Source organism: Tyto alba, unplaced genomic scaffold (genome assembly GCF_018691265.1).
Source record: "Tyto alba isolate M040663 unplaced genomic scaffold, T.alba_DEE_v4.0 Super-Scaffold_42, whole genome shotgun sequence".
In the NCBI taxonomy this organism is placed as follows: Eukaryota; Metazoa; Chordata; class Aves; order Strigiformes; family Tytonidae; genus Tyto; species Tyto alba.
The window spans coordinates 12,348,116-12,372,976 of NW_024881318.1; the positions used below are offsets into that span (position 1 = coordinate 12,348,116).

Below are 24,861 nucleotides of genomic sequence, written 5' to 3' on the forward strand. Positions count from 1 at the left end.
TGTTGAAATCTAATTAAGGACTGGTCCAGGTGATAATTAGCAGGAAATGTATGCATTAAAATATTCATTTGTCGATGAGCTGCAATTAAGAGTGTGATTTGGGGAACGATCAATAACTACTTCATGTGACTTTAAAAAATGAAAAGTCATCCAACCTTGAGCAGAAATGCAGGGGAATTTTGGCTAGATTTTTTTTTCTTGCCCCCTTCTGCTTTCTGTTTTGTTCTTAAAACTTCTGAAGACTTTTCTCCACCCTTGAATAGAGCATTCATCCCTTCATCCCTTTGTTTTCCTAACGCATTTCTTTCAACCCCTTTGCTATTCACCACATTGTTTGAGTGGGTTATAGATTTATTAGAGAGAGACTAACAGGTCAAAAAGAAAGATTCTTTGGCAATGAAAATCACTTCCTCCCAGAACAGGCTGCTAATACAGAGGAACATTGTTGATTGTGTGGCCTTAGATTGTCTGTTGTGGTTTTTTTAGCAAGTCTTTATTCATAACTGAGGATCTGGACAAGCTATTGAATATGCATAGCTTGGACTTAGGTACACGTACATCCATAGTTGTGGTTTACTATGCTATTCCTAATTCATAACAGAGCAATTCTGCTTTCATTGAGACTGTTTTTTTCTGTTTACATGTGCATAGGGGTGTGTGTAAGCCAGTTAATAACACTCCCCCTGTGCAATCCCATCTCTGCTAGAAAAATGAGAGCCTTGCAACAGCCCAGTTTGTCTGGCATGGAGCTGGTCTTCCTCTACTACCACTGCCATAGGCTGAGCTGGCAATTTGTCCACTGACTGTATTTCCATCAGTGAACACCAGTGCATCAAAAGGGAAGCATACCATAGGAGCACGATGATTTCAGATGCTCTTTGTCAGTCTCCTGACAGCTCACCTGCCCATCTCCCCAGGCTCAGTGGAAGCCCAGCTCCCAAGGCAACTGTCTGCCTGCTGTCAGGGCTGCTGCCAGCTCCCTCCTCCACTGCACCCCTCTTTCCCCGGGGAGATCGCACTGTGGGGAATCAACTGACCCATGAAGTTAGGACATCCTTGGAGCCAGCCAAAGAAATATCAGTGCCTTCCTTCCTCATCAGATCTATTTCTTTCCATCTCTGCCTCTTGTCATAAATTTAAGAATCACAGTTGCTGACCTTTCATCTCATTTTGGGGAGGAGAGGGATTACTTTCACTCCCCAAACCTCTACATATTTCACAGACATCTGCAGCCAGCTCCAACGATCATCTGTAGTTCTGCACCAGTGTTGAGTGAAGACATAACCTAAACATTGTAAAGCTTTTCTGGAAAAGTGAAACATTAAATGCAGACTCTTCTGTAGTAGCCTTTGTTGACTACTGCTCATGGAGACGAAACTCAGGTCTATCAGCTACTATTTTTGTTCCCCTAGTTTAACAGAGCTGGAGATACACTGCTTCATGATGAGACATACACTCTGAACAACATACTGAAGGCTGGGCAGGAATTTCTTGCTGGATATGGGGGTTACAAGACACAGCAGTGTGAAAGGGTTATCCAGCTCAGGAGGTCTGTCATGAACAGAGCTAACATGTTCCATTAAAATAAATCAGTTCACAAATCCTACTACAATCATCCAGCAAAAACTCCTACATTTTGCTGCATTGAGTCCAGCTCTTATTCTCTGATGATGACAACCCACTGGGCCAGAAGGTTTTCTTTATACTGAATGAATAGAACAACAACTTTTGCAGCGAGAAGATTAATGACAGCCTGGAAGTTTGAATTTTGGAGGAAACTAGGAACCCGGCTGCTGGCCTCAGTCATTCACCCGCCAGGGTCCTTTACTTCCTACCTGATGCTCTCAGCCTCTTGCAAAAGTTGAATTCAAAAGGTCTAAGAGGTTGCATGGAAAAAATCAGCACCAGCTGGATCCCATGCTACCAAATCTGTGTTGGATGTATGGATTGCATGAGCCAATGTGTATTGGACTAATTCCCTTCTGTGTCTCCTTTTGTTTCCTGTCCTACAGGGAGCCTCTTCAAGCCTGGTGGTGAAGTTTGCAGATACAGACAAGGAGCGTACAATGAGACGTATGCAGCAGATGGCGGGACAAATGGGCATGTTCAATCCCATGGCCATCCAGTTTGGAGCATATGGTGCCTATGCACAGGCAGTAAGTATAGACATCTGGCTCTACACATATTCCTGGGAATGGAAATAACACCTAGAACTGCACAAAAGCACACATGAGCAGAGGAACAACTGGGCAGAGGAAGAACCAGTGATTTCTCCATTAAACTGCTTACAAAATGGGAGAAAACTAAACCATGCCCAGGCAAGTCTCAGAGCTGAAATAACCAATTCTAGCAGTAACTAAAAGTCATCATGTGTGCACCCACACAGACATTGCCTATGGGGTCTAAGCCATTGCTCTCAAATCCAAACTAGCCTTTGAGGATTTGGTTAAAATAGGCCTGAATTCAGCTTATCCTAGTTCTCTGCCCTATATCAACACTATCTGGTGCCAAAGAAGGTTTGTGAGGGCAGAAACACCTTTCTGGCCCTTCTCTGCTATCAAGCCACACAGACTGAGCTGAACAGGGGAGATGGCTCTGATCCATTTGTCCAGGCCCTTGCTGACCCATGCATCATTGTGGATACTTTTGGAGTGACCACAGGATAAAATGGCAGCTGTTGACAGAAGTGTTTTAATATTCATGAAATTGTGTTAAATAATACTAAAATAGACAAGCAGACATATGCACATATACAGTCCTGGATCCCCAAAACAGTATGATTTAAGCAAACTGGGAAAACACATCAACTATTTGAAGCAGTATTTCACTAACTTAAGGTATCCCACTTACATACCAAACTTGGACCCTGGGCCTCTGAGAAAATGTGACTGTACAGGGAGCTGGGCTCTTGACGAAGCTCTGAAATGGATGCCTCTAACTTAACTACCTTTCTTTAGGCTACAATTAACAAGGACCTGCAAGACAAGATCAGGTTCAGGTAACGGTCTCTCTGTTAGATGTTTCAGAGGGAAATAGAGATGATCCCTGCAGCAACCAGACACAGTGCTTCCAGGTGACTTTGGCTGACTTCTCTGGAGCAGATTTATAGGCAGTGACAGTGCTTCATCCATTTTGTGGTAAATGTAGCCCTCTTGTACTCTGTGCTCTATTTGTGTACAGGTGGGAAATACCATTAGTCCTATTTTCCAGAATAATATCTTCCTGAATGAGAGAGACCAAATGCTTTGCCTTAGGTATACAGGTCCAATTCAGGAATCACATTCCAGAGTACCCATACTCCTTCCGGCACACTGACCACAAGGCTCTGTTTTCTTCCCTGATTACTTTCCCATGTGTTGGCACCATGGATTTCCCACCACATCCACATGTTCTTTCTTTAACTTGAGGGCCTTGAAATTTCTGTCCTCCACTGAGTGTCCTATGTGTCACTGAACACTTGGTAAAACCCAGCCTACACTTTGCATGAGCCATATAGAGTCATGAAGACGTACTGTAGAGCTCCACAGAAGTCCCCCGGCTCCTTCCAGATGCACCCCCTGGTGTTCTAGACATTTTTTTTTTCTCTCCACTAGAAAAATTCTGGTTTTCCATCCATTTTGACCTCTTCATTTTTATTTCCAGTGTAAGACAATCTTTGACGCTTGCTTTGTCCCCTACTCTCCTCCTGATATGTTCCCTCCTGAGTCTGGCTGTGTTTAACTGTCTTCCTGGCCAGGGAAGGCTGCAGGAGAAGGAAAAGAGACAATAAATCACAGATGAGCCCAAGTCAGTGGCCAGCAACCAGGCAGAGGAATGCAGCATCTGTGTCCCCAAGTACCAGAGGAATTAACAGGAGGTGACCCATGGGCATCTCAAGACAAACATCTATAGAGGTTGTCAGACAGGAGATGTGGCTCCAGTGTTACACTACAGGAATTGATCAGGCAGAATAGAAGTGGTAAAGGCACAGCTGTCCTGATACCATGCTCCAAAAACTCTTGCAGAATTTTTAATCAGAGTAATTCTTCTGATTACCAACTTAGGTTTATGTTGATATAAAAAAAGGTTGCAATCTGCACCTTTGCACCACAAAAATTTCCCTCCATCTATTTGTCACAGGACATTGTGAAAGTAGGTGCTTGAGTGAGGATTTATCGCTTGAAGGAAGAGTGAAAGCAGTTCATGGGTCTGCTCTATGAAACTAATGAGTACTTTTCCTGTTGATTTATGTGAAAGCAGAATTGGACCCATCCTCTTCTTTTTTCCTGGTAAATATGCTAATAAGGGGGAAAGAATAAGTTTTAGATCTTGACCCATTGGATATGACAAGCTGGTGACACCAATTACCCTGGGGACTTCAGAGCTGTCTAAATGATGGGATCACATTTCCATGTGGCGCCTGTACACCCAGAGCGTGCTCAGATGCTGTCTCTCAATCAGGCTCCCTATCTGTGTCTCTCGCTATCTGCTTCATCTCACAGTCTCACACAAAAGGGAATGAAGGGAGTGTCAAGGCTCTGTGACATTCCCTTGGTCCTGATTAATCCACCTCGGACTGCTGGCTCTTAGATATCAGGGTGATTGGCACCTCACAAATGCTAGCAGGAGATGGAGAGATCGATAGGGGGAGAAAGAAAGGGAGGGGGCTGTTTTATTCTGCCCAAACTGAAGTTGAAGAGCTAAGGCAAGTCAGGAGAAGGGAAGGTGAAACAGTGAAAATGCAAGAGCAGGACAGTGATGACAGCTGATGCCACTGCCACCAGCAACTCGTGTGACCTTGGGTGAATTGTTTGACCCACTGGTCTCATTTCCGCATGTACAAATTAAGCTGATGTTCATATTTATTTATTTTCCCTTCTCCCTCAGGGACATGGCTCTCTCTTGTTCTGTCTCTCCATGGGTTTTCACACAAGGGTATGATGGTAACACAAGTTTAACTGTCTCAGTGTTTAATAATAAGGCCAGGACTAACATGAGACTTTAGGCTCTCTGATTTTTACTTCTAATCTGTCCTCACAGCTATCCTACTGCAGTCCAAGCTTGGCAGATTTCTCCATTTGCAGCTTCCTAAACAATCCCATGAGAGCTGGTTAATCAATAGTTTCTAAAGGTCTGTCCCCATAGAGGAGGTTTCCAGGTCCCCTAGGCTGTTTCTTGCTGAATCTCCCTCAGAGAGGCATCATGCACATTGCCAGGACTAGATTAGCCCCTGCAAAATGTCTCCATGCATCAAAGTGGCCAGTGCAGAAGAAACCCATGTAGTGCAGCTGTTCCAGAGATGAGTGGGCAGCCATGGATTTGAAAACTCAGCAGCACCACTGGGGAGAGGCAGCGAGGGACTCAGTCCATCAGTGTTTGACTGACAGTGGTTAGTGTTGTCACCAGGACTGCTTTGGGCTCCAGCTCCTCTTTAAGTTACCTCCTTTGCAGGTCAGCAAATGGCCATCACACAGTTCAATCCCTGCTGCTGCTCACTGCCAAGCCACTCAACCTCAGCTTAAGCAACTTTAACCTTAATATTAGCCATGGCCTCACATTGGCTAAGCAACTAGTCCTTGGGTTCAGCAGCCATATGGCTTTAGATCCAGAGATAAAAATTCAGGAAGCAAAGGGAGTTCTCCTCTGTGTGTTGTTTTGCCTTCCCTCCTCGTATGCTACCTCCAAGCAGAACAGACAAATCTTGGCACTAACTCACTGTGCTGTTTCAGTGACACAGAAAGTCACATCAGACCCACTTCACTTGTTTTGTATGCAGCTCAAGCTAAGTCAGGCTTCATAGCTCCCTAGAGCTCCCAGAGCCCTTATACTAATTTTGTTCAGGTTTTTTGGATTGTTTTAGGTTTTTTATTTTCAGCAATATCTTCCCATACTCATTTAACTTCCCCTTTTATGGAGCAATTATTTGTGTTAGTTCACACATGTATAGGGCACCAGACCTTTTTGTTGTCAGGTTACTGTAGATCTACATCAGCTGGTTATTGATAGCTGTTTCTGCAGTCTCAGTTAAGTCCAGCTTGAGGTATAGATCTGAACTCATCCTGGAGAGAAGGAGACTGATACTAGGTGGCACCACCTTTGATTTGCTACCAATCGAGTGCGAACCTGCAGACACACACTCAAGCACAGAGCAGAAGAGCACACCTTCTTAGATCCTGGTAAGAAGTGGGATGGCCAAGCCCAAAATAATGATCAGTAAAAGTCAAACCAGAATATAACGGTGATAGTATAGTGCTGGCTCAAATAAGAAACAATGTCAAAAGTTCCTGAATGTCTTCTTTCTGTCAAGAAAGTGGCAAGTAGTTAGCAGCTGTTTCATGTCACTGCTGCCCCACCATGAAGAAAAGGAAATGTGCACAGATCAAAAAGGGCTAGGAAGACAGGAAAATACAGAAGAACAAAGTAAGAACAAAGGAAGAAGCCTTAGAAAGTGACAGATACTGTATAAATTATTTAATTTTTAAATTATTTAAACCAAGATCAAAGTCATAAATCAAGTTTGCATAAAAAATGGGGTGGGAGTTTTAGCCACGATCTCCTGGACAAATTCCAGCCGTGGGACTGACTGCATCCTGCAGCAAGGGACAAGCATAGAGTTAGTGAGTAAAACCAGACAGATGAGGACAGAGGCGACATAGGCAGTGGTAACATCTGCTGTCAGGCCTGAAGCAAGTCCTTTTCCATTAGTAAATCCCAGTGTCTCTCTCCCTGAAAAAGTACAAATGGTTGCAACTCTTGAACTGCAGTGAATAACTGCAACAAATCTGAGCATATCCAGCACAGCAAAGCTCACAGTCATCATAAGTGGTCACCTTGGGAAGTTAGGGCAGCAGTGACTGCAAAGCTGACCATAAAAGTGTAGGTGTGCCCCTCTGCCTCTCTGTCTCAACTCCTGTGGAGATGAAAGGATATTTCTGTTAAACAACCTGAGGTAGTGCTGAAGGGAATAATCACTTCCTCCAATATTTATTCAATTCATACTGTGAAATTATTTTAGAAACATACTTTAAAAATACAGCTAGCCTTATGAAAACAGGGAAAATTTACTGAATACACTATCTTCTTCATATAATAATTAATATATCTCAATGACCAAAATGGGCCAGTATATTTTATAAATACTATCTGTTACACAAGTCACTTGTTCTCATCTGTTCCAGAAAAGGATGCTATTTTGAAGCCATAATATGTTGTAGCAGGGCTAATGCCATATTTCTGATTGACAGCTCCCTGGTAATTCAGAAATAATGACCACTCAGATTTGGGCTCTATATACTTTTCTGGGGTTTTGGGGTTTTCCCATAGTTCTCAGGAAGTTAGAAATGAAAACTCTTGTGTATCAGGCTTCAAAAAGACACTAACATGCATGTATCCAGGTGTTGCACATTTGTTTAGTTTTTGTAGAGTATTAATAAAATTCAAATTTTATTTTCAAAGCAGAAATTTCTATTTCCAGTAAAATGATAAAAAATGTCTGAGGGACCATTTTAATTTTTTTACAGAATATCTTCTGTTTGTTTGAACACTTGGCAGATATTTTTGGTTTATTTCCCAATGACCAGTTAGGTAAAACAGATGAATTTCTCAATTCTGTGATTTTACCAAATATGAGTCCTCTTACTGCTTGATTGATCACTTTACTTACTTCTTTGTATCACAGGGATACCATGAGCATTAATTAGCTAAGTGTTTCTGTAGATCGTTAGAGGTGGGAAGTGTGGGATGCTGTTATTACTTTTATTAGTATTACTGAATGAAGAATGTGAAAAGTCAAACAAAACAAGTGGTTCAGAGACAAGGATAAGAAATAACACTGGAAAAATTGAGAAGGTCATCACATTGTTCAGAGTAAGCCTTCTTCAAGGGCAATGATCACACTATTTCAAAAAAAGCACATTAGAAATAATCCTTCTATCTCCTCTTCCCCTTTTTCAGTTTCACATGTATTTCTTTTGGGGGCTGTGGGAGGCAGGCTGTATCATCCTTGTCCTATTTCTAGCAGTGGTTTTTGGCCTTGAGAAAGTTCCTTCATCACAGAGTGCATCTGTTCCTCCTTTAAGAAAAGGACAGTATATCCTTTTCTTGAGTGCATTTGCACAACCCTGCCATCTGACAGCCGTCTGATGCTAGAGGCGGCTGTCTCATTCCCAACTCCACCTCTGGACACATGTCCTCACCCTACGCCGCTAGACTGACAGTGACCATACAGGGACCCACTTTGGGGAGGAAAAATGCAGTAAGTGCTGATTTGTGCTGTATGGTTAGTGTTCTGCTGGTGTTGCTCCTAAGCTGGTGCTCAGCAGTGTTGTGTGTCCCTCTGTCCTGGTGCAAAGGTAGCAGCAAAACATGGAGAGGAAGCTGTACATCAGCAAGCTCTTGTTTTGGTGCAGCTGTGTTGCAAAACTCCACCCTTTGTTTTTTATCTCAAACTCCCATGCTAGGATAGGATGGATAAGCCTGTGGAGCTGCCTATCTATCCACCGATGACAGAGTTGGCTGAAGTTTAGCCACCTCAATTTGAAGTAGAAAAAAGGTGTGTGAGATAAATTCTCCCATCTCTCTCTGTTTAACAGTCGTCACTACCATCCCTTCCCATGCTTTGGATGGCCTTACCAGTGCCTTTCCATCTGCCCCATCAGTTCACAAGCATTGGGATGGGGACTGCAGGCTCTTAGCTCTTGAGGTGTTGACCATGGACATGAACCAGCTTGGTAGTATCTCCTGATCTCCTCCGAAGGAAAATATTGGAACAATAGGAAAGGGCAGGTTGTAGGAAAGAGGGAACAAATCTTTAAAATTGTATGGGAAAAAGCTCTAAATGTTGAGGCAAAGATCATGCCAAAGAAGTAAGAGAAGCAATAGGAAATACGTCCTTTCAGCTGAGGAAGGGAAAAACTCCTCTCCGTCCCCTTGGATCAGTCTGAGATAATAAGGCTGCTGCCTTTCTGATTAGTGCTCTGTGGCCCCAGCCCAGGAAGGGAAAATCTGCATTTCAAATGGCATATTTTAAAGTACACAATACCCAGGGGCCCTGCTGCTATTGATTTGCCTCTGGTGGGGTCACTGCCTCACTTTCTACAGCTTTATTAACTGGGACCATACACTGGTCTTTTTTTCAAAGTGAAAGGAGAGTGGATGGGACATTTGTCTTCAGGGGGAACTGGGGAAGGAGTGGGGTGACTTTTATTAGGAATGCCCTGGAGGTTTTATAAGGAAGACTGTTGACCCTTACAGTATTTGCCCTCCTCTCTAAACTTGCCTGGAGCCACCCTGGGGGGAAGGAGGTAGGTCTATGCTGTCAGCTTCTTTCAAGATGACCGAGCTCCCATCCTCCCACCCCCACAATGCTGCTGCACTCAGCTGGGCTGTGACCACCAGCTGCTGGGCTGTGAAGGACCCCTTTCCTCTTCCCTCTTAACCTCTACTCCTGAGCCACTCTGATCAGAGAAGGAAAAGCATGGAAAAGAAATGTGACTGCAGGAGTGTTGTCAAGAGTAGAGATGACCAGACATGGTTGGTGTTCCCCCTCTGGCCAAGGAAGCAAAGCCATAGCTGGGGTACATGGTTGCATTCAGGTATGGGATGCTATACTCCTTCTAGCTCTGCAGGAGACCACCCTGGTTTACCCCATGGGGTAAGGCTGCATCGAGGTGTACATCCTCTGGGTCATGAGGTACAACGTTCCAGCTCATTTCAACATGCTACAGGGGTTTCCAGGTCTCCAGGGCATCCCGGGTATACTCATAACACTAAGCATAAAAGAAATGGGATGGCTGCTTCCTGCAGGATGCCTGCTGTAACAGAAGTGACAGAATCTAATTTCCCAAATCACAGGTTAGGGCCTTATTTTGATTGCATTAGATTTTCAACCCCAAGCTAAATTTAAACTCTTTGCTCATCAAGATCTTAACTCAGTTTCTGCGAGATTAAGGCCAGTTTTAAGCAACTGTTTCACTGAAACCCACCAGGGTTTAGGTTGCAGACACTGTACCTTCAGCACTAGTCAGCAGATTAAGACCATCTAGTTCTTCTCATAAAGAGACAGAAAATATTTTCTTCTTTCTGAAGGTCTGTAACAGAAATGCATGGATGACATTACACTGCAAAAAGGAGCATGCATGTAGCCAAGGTACATTCCACAAACATGTATATTCCAAGGCAAATTTATAAGCCCTCTAAATACAAAAGAAGTCACATACTCAGGTTACCTGATTTGCAAACCAGGAGGACCCATTGTGGAGTTAACTCTGGACAATTTAGAGACATCTATAAGCAGGAGAAGAAGTTGCATAAGCCATAAATAATGTCACAAGTGATTGCTTAGCTCTGCTGAGTGCAAAATGAAGATTGTCTTTGAAGCATCACAATCATTTGTACTACCATGGGCAATGTAGTATCTTTTAGACAGAGTCTTGTTTCTCTTGTGACACAAGTCCAACACAAATGAAAAGGATTAACACTTTTCTTTTAGATGGTTCAGAACCAAAGTCCAAAAATATACTCTCAGGGCCAGTTAAGAGGTGGAAATGGTTTCATCTGATTGTGTTGGTATGTGTAGCTGAACTTATCACCTGGGGCTCTACATACAGTCAATAGGAGAACCAAAGATGCAATTCATCTGCCCAGAAGCATTTGTGTACAGAAGGGGGAGATGAATCTTGGCCTAGACTCCTCTGCCTGTTATTATGTCCACAATAATAGATGACCAGCTCAGAGGAAACCCCATCTATATTTAGTTTACTGAATCTGACAATAGGAAATGCCAGAAACATAGTCCCCTGAGTGCCCTAGAAGGTCTCTGATACAAATAGCAAGCTGTTATCTGTCAAGCAGACTGACCATAGCACACACATGACCATCCATATCTCACTCCGTTTTGAGGTGTGTTTGTTCATGCAGCCCTGGTCAGCTTTGGAGAAACACAGAGAAAAGTCAGCAAAGTCAGCAAAGGCCAGACTGGGACTGTCCTCAGCCCTTGCAACTGCATCCATCTCAGGGAGATGCTTCTTTGATTAGCAGCAGCAAACAGATCCTATAAGCACAGATCTGCAGTCAGTTACATCCTCAGTTGTCCCCAGGTGAAAATACTCAGCACAGAAAATGAGATATGGGTCAGCACACTCAGAGTTGGAGTCAATCCAGGGTTAAAGATGGATGGATTCCCCTTTCCTCATTCACTTCACTGGCATACTTACTAAAATCATCTGCCCAGTGCCTCCTTTGGAGAATAACCTCAAATGATGCCTAGAAACAAATGTACTCCTTAAAGAAGAATCAGCATTGTGTTATAATAGAAAAGATTGTCTAGTCACTCCATCAGTCATTGTAAAGAATAGGATATCACTAATTAAAATGTGAAAGTGTCTTATGTAGGGTATAATAAAAAGGGCTAATTAATAATCAAAGGGAAAGACACTAGCTTGCCACCAATATGTATTAGACTTCAAAAAAATAAAGGTACTCAACTCTATTACATCACTTTTTATCTGTAAATCTGAAGGCACTCCTCCATGGGGAGTCAGGTATCATGTGTCCCATTTTATCACTGGAAAAACCAAGTCAAGTTTACACAACTTGTGCATGGTTATGCAGCAGGTCAGTGGCAGGGCTTCCATTGCTTTCATGTGCCAAGGAAAGTTTCAGCATTTGAATGAACACAGGGATTTCAAGGATTTGGTTTAGTGTGTATGTGTATGAACAGCTGATTTAGCTGCTATTTCAATATTAAAGTTAACAGTAAGGATCAGTCTGTTCCTTGCCATGACTTTTGAGGTCTGTTTAATGCTGAGAAGTGTGTCCCGTGTGATTAAACAGCATCAGAGGATCATTTCCTAATGGGAGAGAGAGTGAAATCACAGAGCAATGAAACAATGGTTCTCCAATCCTGGAGACAGCAAAGACGGGAGTCACTTCTAAAATCACTATAGAAAAGCAGTTTCCTTCACCACTATTATCATCAAGTCATGCATTACCAGAGGCTGGGGAATGGAGTGAGGTTTTGCTCTCTGCTCATCCTTTCCTCCACATTTTCTTTAAGCATCCACCACCCATCACTAGTGGGGGTTGGATATGTACTCAGACTTACCTCATCTGGGTCTTCGTACAGCTCCAGGGAAGGAGACATGAGGCAGATTCATCCAAACTGTCTTCTTTATACCAGATGCATTTTACAAGCCCACTGCAGACATACTGTGCACATGAACTGCACCAACTGCATGCTAGGTTCAGTGTAAAATAATGATAGCAAAGCCTAGTTTTAATGTAAGAAACATTTCCAGCATGCATAACAATTCACCACTCTTTTGGTCCAAAATTTTTACCCCCAAATGTTTGAAAAGATGGCCTAGGATTCTTATTTCTGTCTTGTGTCGGTTCCCTACAAAAGGCAGAATTTTGATCACTTTCTGGAAAAAAAAAAAAAAACAATTAAGGAAGTCATCCCACATCAAAACCACATGGAAAGGTTTTCCCCACTACACAGTATTACACTTGCTAAAGTAGGGGAGCTCCCTTCTCTTGTACAGCTCTTCCGGGAGTCTCTGCTTGGTTGTGTTAGAAATAAGTGCTATAATCTGGTTAGAAGGTTTGGTCATGGTTTTGTTCAGTGCCCACTGGAGGACTCCCAGCAGCATAAGGAAAAATTATTTTTCTCACTGTCAGATGTAAACGAATCAGGTTATCCCCAGAGAACTAGCTAAGCTTGCTGCTCTTCAGAAGGGATCCCCTCTCCCCACTGCTCCATATAGACTGGTCTCCCATCAGCAGGCACCAGTGCTTTCCCAGAGATTTGCTACAAGCAGTGTAAGCCATGAAACTCCTGTGCTCAGGATCATATGAGGTCTTCTCATCAGAGAAGTACCAGGGAGTCAGAGGGTTGAGTCCAACTCATGGGAGACCTCCACACTAGGGAACACATCATGGGGGTGGGGACTATAAAGACCCCAAGATGCAAAGATGCACTTTGCCTCTGGCCCCTATAGTGAGAAGGAAGTCCAAGGCTGGTGGGATACTACGGGCACAGTGAGCTGACATCTTAAAACAGAGGGATGCCTCACAGCCTCACTGAGTCCCCATCCTGGTGCTGGTTCCGCGGGCTGCCCTTCTGGTGAACGCATGATATTTTTTCCCTGCTCTCTTTGTTCCAGCTGATGCAGCAGCAAGCCGCAATCATGGCGTCGGTGGCGCAGGGTGGCTACCTGAACCCCATGGCAGCCTTTGCTGCGGCCCAGATGCAGCAGATGGCAGCTCTGAACATGAATGGCCTGGCAGCTGCTCCCATGACACCAACCTCAGGTAAGGGGCCATGACAGTGGAGAGGGCAAAGGGCAGAAAAATCTGGCCACATCCCATGGAGATCTGGCAGGACGTGTTAGCTGACCGGTTGTCCTCCAGCGGGTGTTTACTGAAATGTTGGTCTCATTGATGAAGGCCACCAGAAGTGAGAAGTGGAGCTGACTAGATCTTTTTGTAGTCTGGGAGAGGAGGAAGGGGGAAGAGAAAGGCTGTTACCACCTCTTCCAGGGCTGGGGCTGGCTGGGGATCAGCATTTGTATCATGAAATCATTGTAAGGGAAAAATCAAATGACTCACAAGCAATGAACTGTTCGGATATCTGTGCCTAATGTCAGGTGGCACTGACTCGTGGGTGAGGACACCAAGAGGGTTGAGACCGACCAGAGCTGAGATGTAATGGGCTTGTTGGAGAGGGGGAAGGCTGCTAGCAGAGAAGGCACTGGAAAGGGATCTCAGCCATGACCCACCCTTCTCAGCCTTATCCCTTATTCAACTTTTCTTTTAGCTCTGAGCATCTTCCAAGTGTCACAAAACTTCCCCCAGTGACCTATACTGATTTATTGGTTCTGCATATAAATGTCCAAGGGGTCAGTGGTGGTGCTGTCACAGCCAGGCTGGTCCAAAGTCAAACAAAATAAGGTCTGTGGTGAGATGCAATATCGTTAACAAGATAAACTATGCCTTTGGGACACATAAGCCTTTCCCCTACTCTAAAATAGGACAGAGATACACAGGGAAGACCTCTGGTGCTACCTGGAATGCTATTGTTTGGTGAGGGGGTTTCTGGCTGCTGAAGCAGAGACAGTAGTCAGTGAAGGGCTGTCAGGATCTGTCAAGGTTGTGAGGTGACACAGGATGCCCAGGAGCTACAGTATGTGATTCAGTGGGCAGAGAATTAAGATGAGCTGGAAACAGGACTGTCTTTCCTGGGTCTTGAAGAACAAGGAAATAATTTGGGCAGGAACAGGTCAAGGAACTGGCAGGGCCGGTAGTTATGGAGTGTCATGTGACCTAACAGAGGGGAAGTAGAGCAGCAGGGAAAGGGGAGGCAAACCATGACAGGAAAGATGTGAGAATTTGGAGAGCTTTGCAATATACCACTGAGTCTGGTAGGGGAGCAGAGAACTCGAAGGTATATCTTCCAAGCACTATTTCTAAGGGATAGGTTGGGATAAAAGGGTCCCTGGGGTGATACAGTTGTTCCTATGAGAGGCACTGGGGATGGCACGGTGTTCAGAAAGGTGTATCATAGCAGTGAACTTGTGTGAGCCTTGAAGCATCAAGCTGGCCTAGAGGGAACCAACTTGACAAAGGTTTGGGGTGAGACATGGGAGGAGTGAGCTATGCTTGACTCAGCTGTGGTGCAGGCAGCTCTGGGCAGAGCAGGATCTGGGACACCAGAGCAGGGCAGTAGAGAGAAAGGGGTAAGCTTCATTGCTGAACATGAAGAGGTCTTCACCTGCCCTGGAGCAGGAAAGGACTGCCTGACAAACCAGCCAGGAAAGATGCCTCTTGGCTGAGAAACACTGGATGGCAGGGAGATAAGGCACCGCAGCAACACAGGCTTGGGGGCCGTTCCTAATGAACTGAGTCCTGCTAACCTCTCTGCCAAAAAAACCCTCCCATTCACACACAGATTTGTATCTCCCTGCAATCTGTAGTTGGGAACAATGTCAGCAGTTACTGGATCAGATACCTCTTTTCCTTTGCTTGTATTAGAATATGAGGGGGAAAAAAAAGAGGGAGGAAGGAAGACAGATATTATTCCACGTGAACTTATGGAGACCCAAGGAAAAATGCTTGACTCAAAAATCTTATACCACACATTTCAAAATATATATTTACACAATGATAAAATGTATAAACAACAAGCCAATGGAGCTACTGCAAATCCAAATAGAAAAGTGGCTTAATTATATGTGCACCCTTTAAACCCGCTGCTGGAAAGATTATCATATTTACATTAGCTAGATTTGTTTTCTGTTGGTGAGAGCAGAGGGCATTTGAAACAAAGACTACCTGGAATTCAAATACTCTCAGGGCCTGGAAAGCTGAATCCAGGTGGTGGTTTGTGATGGTTCCACCACAAAAGGGCATAAGCTCTTTTGAATATAAATAAGTCTTGACAATGAGCAAGTTCTGTGACATAGGTGTGTAAATGTCAATACAACAGCCAAATTCTGTACCTACCATGATACCTAGCACATGAAAAATATCCCAGCCCTTCTTCAGTGCAACCTCTCCTTCTCTTCTGGTGTACTCAGTGCCTTTTGGGGACTGTTAAACCCTTATTGTCAGAATACAGGAGAGGAAACTCATGTTTTTTACGTGCTTCCTAAAGCACCCATGATTGGTCATTATTGAAAATAAGATGCTGGTTTAGAAGATTCCTTGATCCCTTTCATGGTGACAGATTTTGCACTCTCCTTATGACATATTTTCAATCAGGGAGTCTATGTATATTGTCATAATTGCAGGTTTATCTTGAATGGGTAGATTATTTCATGAAAAACCTCTGCAATGAGTTGTAGAAAGGTCTATTAACAATAATTCCTTGAGTGAAATGTTTAGACTTTGAAATGACTCCTTATATTACTACAACAGTCACAAAGCTTGTGATAAGATGCATAGAAAATGTTTCACATAATGTTTGAGCAAGCAAGCCTACAACACTAGCAGTGATTTCTGAGTAGCCAGGAGATATCTGAAACCTAACATGAATTCTTCAGCTGGCTTTTGTTAGCATTCAGATAGCCAAATGGAAAACGATCATTCTGCTTCATAGCAGGATTTCCAGTCATTGAACTAAATCTTTGTTCTGACTTGGAATAAAAATTAAACATTTCAAAGTTCTCTGAAAAACAGGCATTAAAAAAAGTGTTTGGAATGTTAAAAAAAAAAAAAAAAAAAAAAAAAAAAAAAAAAAAAAAAAGAGTGGTTTGAGCTTTCTTAAGCAAAAGAAAAATTGTGTTAAAAAAAAAGACACTGGTAACCCAGAAGTCCTAGAGGCTTTGGAAATATTGGTTGAGCACAACTCCTCCCTGATATTATCTTCAGACCTCCTAATCTAGACTGTTTTCTGTGTATCTCACCTAGGAAAGTGGGTTCCCTGGGACATGGCCATGAGTTCATTCAGGCTCATGAGTTCCCATGGGACCTAGGAACTTAGAGAGTTTTGGCTCCAGGCAAGTCTAACAGACTAGAGACAAGGATCCATCTCACCTGGCTTTAACCATACAGAAGTTAGACATTTAGTTTAAGCTAGTCACAATTCCCAATCAAAAGTCAGATTTATCTCACACAACAGTCAGTAATTGCGAGGCCATTAAAATTACATCTCTAAAAGTTTGGTTCAATTTTTGCATTTCTCCCATCATTAGCATAATCTGGTTCAAAAGTGAACCTGCAGCGGGTATGCCACTCTATTAATTGCACAGAGGGGCTAGAGATGAAATTGCATTGAGACTTCCTTCCTTCCTTCTCTTCTCCTTCCCTCCATGTTGTAAAACTATACCTGGTGTAGCTGCAAGAGATCTCAAACCAGGGATGAAATCTACAACTGGCATGCACAATCACAATTTGTTGTCTGAGGTGGCATTATGCCAGTTTTACTCCAACTACAGATCTGACCTCTCTAGGGGGGTTCTTTATAAGAAGAAAATTAAAGAATTGCAATGAATATGCCTAAACTTCCTTAGACATGCACAAAATAGCAAGCACAAATCCCTTGCTGCAATTTTAGAAAAAATTACTTATATTGTCTATGCAAATAAAGGAGAGATCCAGAAAAGCAACTGAAATTTTAACTAGCCTTTGTGATTTGCAAGCTGATGGCATATGCTAAGAGCATTGCCTTTGGACTTCAGTTGCCACTGCTGGCTCCCCATACCTCCACAGAGGGTATTTTTAAAGGCCAACACCATTTAAATAAGTAAAGGGGAAGAAGCAGATTATCTGTTCAAGGTATAAAAAAAGAGCTGAAACATTGCCTGCTTTTTGGGCTACTTAAATCAGAACATATTAAAATATCTCATGCATCTGTATTGGCTTTCTTAAAACACCAACACAGATGTAAGCAGTCATTAAAGTGTGTTATTGGACTAACCTATCATGGAATGCTGCTATGATGAAGAAAATTTCTGCAATTGATTTAAAAAAGAGGATACTGCAAAAATGGTGCTTTCAATCAGTAGTATATCCTGACACAAAAAGATACTGCTGAAGATAAGATAGTTTAACTTCCCACTCATAGCCAGCAAGAGAAAAATATAATTTCATACTTATTGAAAACTCATTTTTGGTCCCCAAAAACATCTTGAATATGTTGCAAGAAGCACAGACTGCCCAGTCCTTTTAAACATATGTAGGTACCAAAAAAGAGGTAGCAGAGGGATTTAATGCTTCTCTCAGAAATTTAAGAATTCTCTACCAGTGAGTGAGAGGATCCCACCCAAAACATAAAGACTAAATTGTTCTTCTGAAATAGCAGCATTACAGTCCCCCACAGGATGCATCTGGGAAGAAGTAAAGGAGTATGGTTCCATGAAAGAAAAAAATCTAGCCCAAATTTTGCCCCTGTTGAGTGGAAGATCTCTGCTAAAACTCCACAAAGTCAAGTTTGGGCAGAACAGTGACACTAAAAAAAAGTATCACTGGCTGCCCTTAGGCTATAAATCAACTTGCCATACCTTTTAAGGATCCCTGGTGCTGAGAAAATTCAGAATGAATTTGTACATTAAATGTGTATTCATGAGAGAGTGCAGACAGAGTAGTACTGGAAATTGGTACGCCCACAAAGCTGACATCTCCAAAGAGAAACTGAGAGGAACTGCTGTAGAAAGGTGGGACTGAGAATTTGCTTCTGGCACTAAATATCTAGGAAAGAAATGTCCGCTTGTTTAGCAATTTAAAGAGGTAATACACCAGAGAGAAAGTTAAGGAGGAAGGCTGATATTTCTATAGTTTTCTATTGCTTGACATTAGCTGTGCATCTAGTCTAAGGACCATGATCACCAAGCAAAAGCTTCATTCCACTGAAAAAATTTTGCAGGACTTTCTTAAGAGTTTTCCAGACAGAGGAGCAATGTCAAGTAGTCCCTTTCTTTGCACAACAGCCTGGGAGATTTTTCATCTTTTGGATTATCAGAAGGTTTCTCTGTGGTGGTCACAGATGTTGTATCAGTAGTTTTCTCCATGTAGTTATTTCTTCCAGTACTCACTAGCTCTGATTTTGTGTCCTCCCCACTTGCAGGTGGAAGCACACCTCCCGGCATAACTGCACCAGCTGTGCCTAGCATCCCATCTCCAATTGGGGTGAATGGTTTCACTGGCCTTCCGCCGCAGGCTAATGGGCAGCCCGCCGCAGAAGCTGTGTTTGCTAATGGCATACACCCTTATCCAGGTAAGCCAGACCAACACTGTGCCCACAACCTACTCCTTCAGTCTGGGGGAGATTATACACATCCACAGGCTTTGTCTAGCACACACTACCTCAGAAGTATTATACCCCACACCATCAGGGCTCACTCTAGCATTGGTGTAGTTAGATCTTCCCCAGCAACAGTTATACACTTAAATCTGGATGATAGATATCAAGAACATGATGGAGGCTGAAAATTTTTATGCTGAAAGATTGAATGCTCATCTGCAGGATAACTTGTCTGGTGACACCCAGCATGTTTTGCTTTAGCTAAAATTTGATCTGAGGCCTGATCAGTTCATTCTGGCAGATCTCCTAGCGGTACTCCCATGGGTCTTGCTGTTGGCTAGCTGTGAAGGAGCTGTGCTAAACCAATGTACATCTCCTAGCACCCACTGTTGGTAACTCCTGCTGGGTTTCCCTAGCAGCCAATGGCTCTGGGAGGACAAGCCCAGTGGGTCCAAACCGCTCCATGCCTCGGGCCATGTGCACAGGAAGAGGGTGTTGGTGTCCGAAATGCTCACTGCATTCAAATCTTGTTGCTTTACCAGGCCTGGACACTGAAGCTCCTTTAATAGTGACACAGAATGGGCTCAGCTTCGTCCTTTTGTGGCACACCACTCAGAGAACTGCTGCTAGGATTCAGACCATGACTAGTTCAAAAGATGCCAGAACTGAAGGACTGGTTTTGCAAGCCCTGGCAGTCAGGGATGTATGAGGGAGGTTAAAGTCTATATACCTGCCTCTATACCTGTTCTTATACACATATGGACACTCTGAGCCTGCAATCACCAAGAACTCAAGAGTTTACAAGTCTTTAACAGTCACCTACATTTTTTCAGAATCCTCTGTATTTGAGACAGCCTTCCTCTCCAAGCTGTACTTCTGTTAGAAAGACATTCCTTACCATTGCTGTACACTTACTAATAATAACAATCATAATAAAAATTTAGGTAAATGTTACCGATTGATCCTAGCCACCAGCTGGGGAGTATTTTACCCAGGGTGACTCATAGATTGATCTAGGCAAGTCTTAAGGTATCAGACACTTAGTCAGATGTTCCAGCCAAAAAAACTAGAAAACCTCTAAAAAGTAAAATTATTTCAATCTCAGACAGCCCTGAAAACTTAGAATATTCAACACCACATGGCATTTTATGAGCTACAAGGAAAAATACCATATAACATAGACATACAAAAGGCTTACCTGATTGCAGTTGTGTCACTGAAAAAAGCCACCCTGTGAATGCAACAAAAGAAAGCCCATAAATACCAAGTGTATTGAAAAATTATTATCGTCTTCCCCAGATACACTTTGTAAACATTTAGCCATGAGTTCAACTGTAAGCAGAATTGAAATCAAAGAGCTTAGTGTGCTAAAAGCTAAACATGTATTTGCATGTTTGTAGCAGCTTAGATGTGTGCGGAGCTCTTGGAGGCTTACAATCAGAAGATTGCAGGGAGCCCTTAGTGAGCTCAACCACAGCACCAAGAAAACACCCTGCCTTTAAGGCTATATAAATATTTGTTCAACAAACCATCTAAGTATCTACCTGTTTGCCAGTCTATCATCTCTCTGTTTATTCATCCATTTCTATGTCTATCTTTTTTTTTTGTCGTTATCTAGCTCTTTTTAGCTAATCTTCCATGATCTATTACTGCAGATATCGGAGAAAATATGATCTTCCTAGATGATTCTTAATGACTTGATCTTTTATTACTATCTCCAACTACCCCATATAATTAAATAAACTTTCCAGATAAGTATTTCATCCATGATTATATAAAAGTCGGTGACCTTAACCTGATTCTCTCTGAGTTTTATAGAGTCTTGTTTGACCAGCAATTCACAGCACAAACACCAACAGCCTAACACACTGAAAGGTGACAGTCATCCTTGTTCCACTTTGCTGCAGGCAGAGGCTTCTTTCTGTCAGTAAAGCTGATATCCAAATAGTCTGCTTTGTATAAGGTTTGTATTTATCTTGGTGTGTCTTCAGCAATATATTGGTCTTTCTTGGTGCTCAGATTCCTCATAACTTAGTGACATCTTAAGTTATAGCAGAGGTGTAAAGGGAACAGTGGCAGGTCAAACCCTCAACTCTCATTTGACATTCTGCCTGTCCCTACCAGCAATGAAACCCTGAAAGAAAGATCATTCATAGCAGTTTGAGTGTAGAACATGTCATGTGTTTGGCCTGTCTTATTCTCTTCCTTCTCGTGAGCATTTATGCACTCTCCAAAACTTTATTCCTTGCCACAGGCTTTATTGAGGCTTGGAGTTTAGCAGCATAAAAAAAAAAAAAAAAAAAAAAAAAAAAAAAAAAAAAAAAAATTACATTTATACTGGTAATGAGAACATCCACAGCCATATTAGATTGGACATAATGTAGAAAAGACACAAACCTTCATGTTTTATCATATAAGCCAGCCACTAATTGCTTGGGGTTAGAAAGAAATTTTCATCACTAGGCAGCTTATTCCATCATTGTTCATTATGGGATTTTTTGTGCTTTCCTCTGTAGCATTTGCTACTGGTACTGCCCTGTGGTTCTGCATCTCTGTGTTTCTAAATGTAAGGGTAGAAATAAAATATTAAATCTGAGCATGCAATTGCATTAACATTATAGAGGAGAAAAGAATATGTTAGTCCTCAACCAAAGTCAGCAACTTTCTTTTATGATATATCTCCCATTCTGAAAGTGGCTAAGAGTGCTGCAGTATTAAGTACATAACCATAGTCTTGCTATGATTATGACTTTCTATATATTGTTTAAAGCCTGAATTTTTCTCTCAGATACTCTTTCATACTCCACAAAAAAACTGAAATGTGGGTTCACACCATTATAACCTGTAGCAGAGTGTTTTTTGTTGCCTGAAAATAGCAAAACAGGACAATCAAAACCTGTAGAGGCATGACATTCACATCATTCAGATCCAAATAAATCCCATTAATTGTGCTGTTTGTCTACATGTCCACCTTTGTGTCTAGCTATAATATTTTTGATGCTGCATCTAAAGGACTCTAAACCTTTGCAGTCTTAGCACAATAAAAAGCAGTCCAGATCACGTAATTGTATTTACTCTGTAGTTTCACTCTTTTCCTGTCTTCCTCTGTGTTCTTTTTTTAAGATACATTTTGTCTAGAGCAGGGACACACATGATATACGTTGACTCAGACTACTGAACCATCCAGGCCTTTGGGGCAAAAGCAAGAGTAGGTCAAAGATCCCTAGTAACTAGATCTCTGATCACAGATCCAGCCCCTGCAGGAATTATCTTCTTCTGTGGTTCTGGCCTGCTTATGGATCCATGTAGTAGCAATAGAAAACCATTCCTTGTAGGCATACTCTTTGCAAGCCATGCTCTCATCTTCTCCAACTTATCTAGTATATAATACCTCACAGTGCACTTTTTGTCATAGACAGACTAACAAGGGAGTAAATATTTCCCCTTCCACTAGTCTGAGCCCCTTTGGAGACATGATATTTTTGTGTGTTAATGCCTGCCCTTTAGTCTTTCAACTTGCAGAGCTATTGAACATGGCAACGTGTCACAACATATAGTGGGGACAAAGAGAATAATCTGTTGTGCCATGATCTTGTGAGTCACTTTACAGGAGCAAAAGAGCATTTGCCATTTCCACATTAGTCATAGCAACAGGGATTGCACCTATCTGCTAAAGCTTCTTAGCCACCCAGAGCTCAGTGGCTCTCTTGTAACAGTGTGTGATGTACAATAACAATGGAGACCATCTGCACTGTTTTCTGCTGTGTCTCACACCATCAGCACTCTGCTATCTGATAACAGGTCTTGCCCTACTGGATTGCATTGTGAGGGACTGCACAAAATGCTCACTCCAAAAATAAATCCTCCTTTGGAAGAAAAAAAAAGGGAGATATGATAAAATGGAGAGAACAAAGGGTAGCAAACAAGAGAGAGAAGGGATTGGCAGTCAAAGAATCTGTGAGATGAGGGAACTGGAAGGAGGCACAGAATGGAGCCTCCAGAAAAGAGTGTGGGCTGCTCTGTGATCTTCTGTCCAGAGATGTTCCCAGGAAGAAGCAGAAATATACCTCATTGCATCCAACACCTTCTAAACAAACATTCCTCCTGGGCCAGGGGATGTCCAGCATGACCAGGGGCAGGAATAGATACAGTAGTATGGCAGCTTCATGGAGCCTCAGATAGGAAATGCTTTCCAGGAGTTCTTCAGTGTACTTGGTCTGGAGTTAAGTTGCTGACAAAAACAAAAGCAAAGCTCCCTCAGTTGCACATAATACATTAAAAACTTGTCATCTCATTTACTGTTCTCAGGCTCACAGTAGTTCTGTTTCTGATTGTCCACCACTGCCAGGAATAACTCTGTCTTTCCTCTCTGCAGACAGTTCACAGGTGACCCCAGTCTCCCTTGGTTACACTGTGGGAATGTCTGGGCTAGCAAGACAGCAAGCTCCACTTCATATCCTATTTGGGGTCCAGCCTTCTTCTGTGAGGACAAGCTGTCAGAACGAATGGGCAGCCAAGCCTTTATGCCCACATGTTTCCAAGCTGCCACTGAGATTGGCAATAAAGTTGTCCCCCAGGGGTGAATTTCTGTGCTGTAGAAACTCATGTCTTAGGAACTGAACCGAGACCATCAATTCATTTTCCTTGGCTCAACAAAGAGCTATCAGACAGCAACCAATTTCACCCATTGCCAGCAGACAGGATTCAAACTCCATCTGTAATTATTATCATTGCCCAAGCTAATTTTGTAGGGGAGGAGTTACTGACATGCTAATATGACATCCTTATCTATTAGCTTGTCAATTAACTAGAAGCTCTGTTGATGGGCAGGCTGCTGCTCTGAACCAGTCAGTCCAGGATCAGTTCTGATCATGACAGACACCATCCAGTGACATTGAGCAAGATCAGGGCTTCACTTGTGCAGGCAGAGAAGGGGACTGACTTCCCCCACCCTAGTGCCCACCTTGACATTTCAATCCTGAAAGATGTCAGACAGGAAGAGATCAGAGAGGAGGTGGATCAAGAGAACAGAAAAAGAGTGATCTGCCTGCACCTGTAGAAGGTCCGGGATGAAAACTAAGCCCCCCAGTTTTTGGTCCAGACATATACCATGCCCTAGAAAGGTACCTGGCTCAGCAGACCCAAGGCCAAGTTACTTACTATGGGAAATCTTTGGCTGTGTTGTGTTTGTCCACTCTAAATCTCCAGGTGAGAGCTTTCCCATTCATATATTGTATCAGCAGTTCCAAAACTGCAACAGTGAGCACCTGAAACATCATTATCACTAGGAAACATTTATTTGACCCATTTGTAACAATCTGCCACTTGCCATAAACCATGCGTTACTAGTAAAATAAATAAGCGAAGGAATGTACTCATTAAAAATATAATAACAAGTTGCCATCTTCAGTTGTAGTCTAAGCTACTTTAATGATGTCATGTACTTCTAACAATCATGCTGCAGCCATAATGAATGAGGTTGTTTAAGGCAGTTGTGGGAACATTTCCAGAGCCAAAGTGTTTTCTCCTCTGATATGGAAGAAGGTATAAATACAAATAAGGCTCTGTGCTGATGTTTTCAGAGGCACTTAAGTGAGTTAAGACCTCAGGTTTTATTTTTAAAGGTGATTTAAATTAAGCTCCCCAAAAAAATGAAGTTAGAGTGCCTTAATAGCTTTTAAAACCTGACCCTGACTTATATATTTGTGGCCTTAGGCAAAGGGAGGGAAGTCTGGTCCTGACTCTGCTGTTGAATTAGTTTGTAACCCTGGCCAGCAACCTCCACCTCTCTGCGTTACTGAGTCTTCTGTGTCTTTCTAGCTTTGTCTACTGGAAGCTCTTCATTGCTAGAAATGAATCCTATTATGTTTTTGCACAACACCCATCTCAGCAGGGGCCTGATTAGGGATGGAGCTTGGAGGTGGAGCTATTAAGAAATTAATAAAGAAAATCCTGATTTCCAGGGATAATCTATATTAATTTTATAGTAGGCCTATATGTTGTCCCAAACAAGCATCTACAATACTTGGGGATGCCACCAAAAGGGTTTTTTCCAACTAACAGCATGGAGCAGAGGGCACAAATGTCCTGGATATCTTGTCTTCTTTGATGTGTAGGGAAAGAGATAGTGGGACAACATGTTT

General features: G+C 42.6%; 1 protein-coding gene across 13 annotated transcripts in view; it reads left to right on the top strand.

Moving 5' to 3' along the window:
• CELF4 (CUGBP Elav-like family member 4) overlaps positions 1–24,861 on the top strand; it is a 717,922-nt gene that overhangs the window by 629,889 nt on the left and 63,172 nt on the right. For 12 of the 13 annotated variants that reach the window (XR_004409737.2, XR_004409736.2, XM_033011138.2 and 9 more), the window contains exons 6-8: positions 2,013–2,156; positions 13,143–13,290; positions 18,542–18,691. Coding sequence is in view for 11 of the 13 variants with exons in the window: in XM_033011138.2 (XP_032867029.1) it covers positions 2,013–2,156; positions 13,143–13,290; positions 18,542–18,691 (442 nt within the window). In the remaining 2 variants the exon portion in view is untranslated. The remainder of the gene's footprint in view (positions 1–2,012; positions 2,157–13,142; positions 13,291–18,541; positions 18,692–24,861) is intronic. The other variant, XM_033011142.2, reaches the window with a different exon arrangement.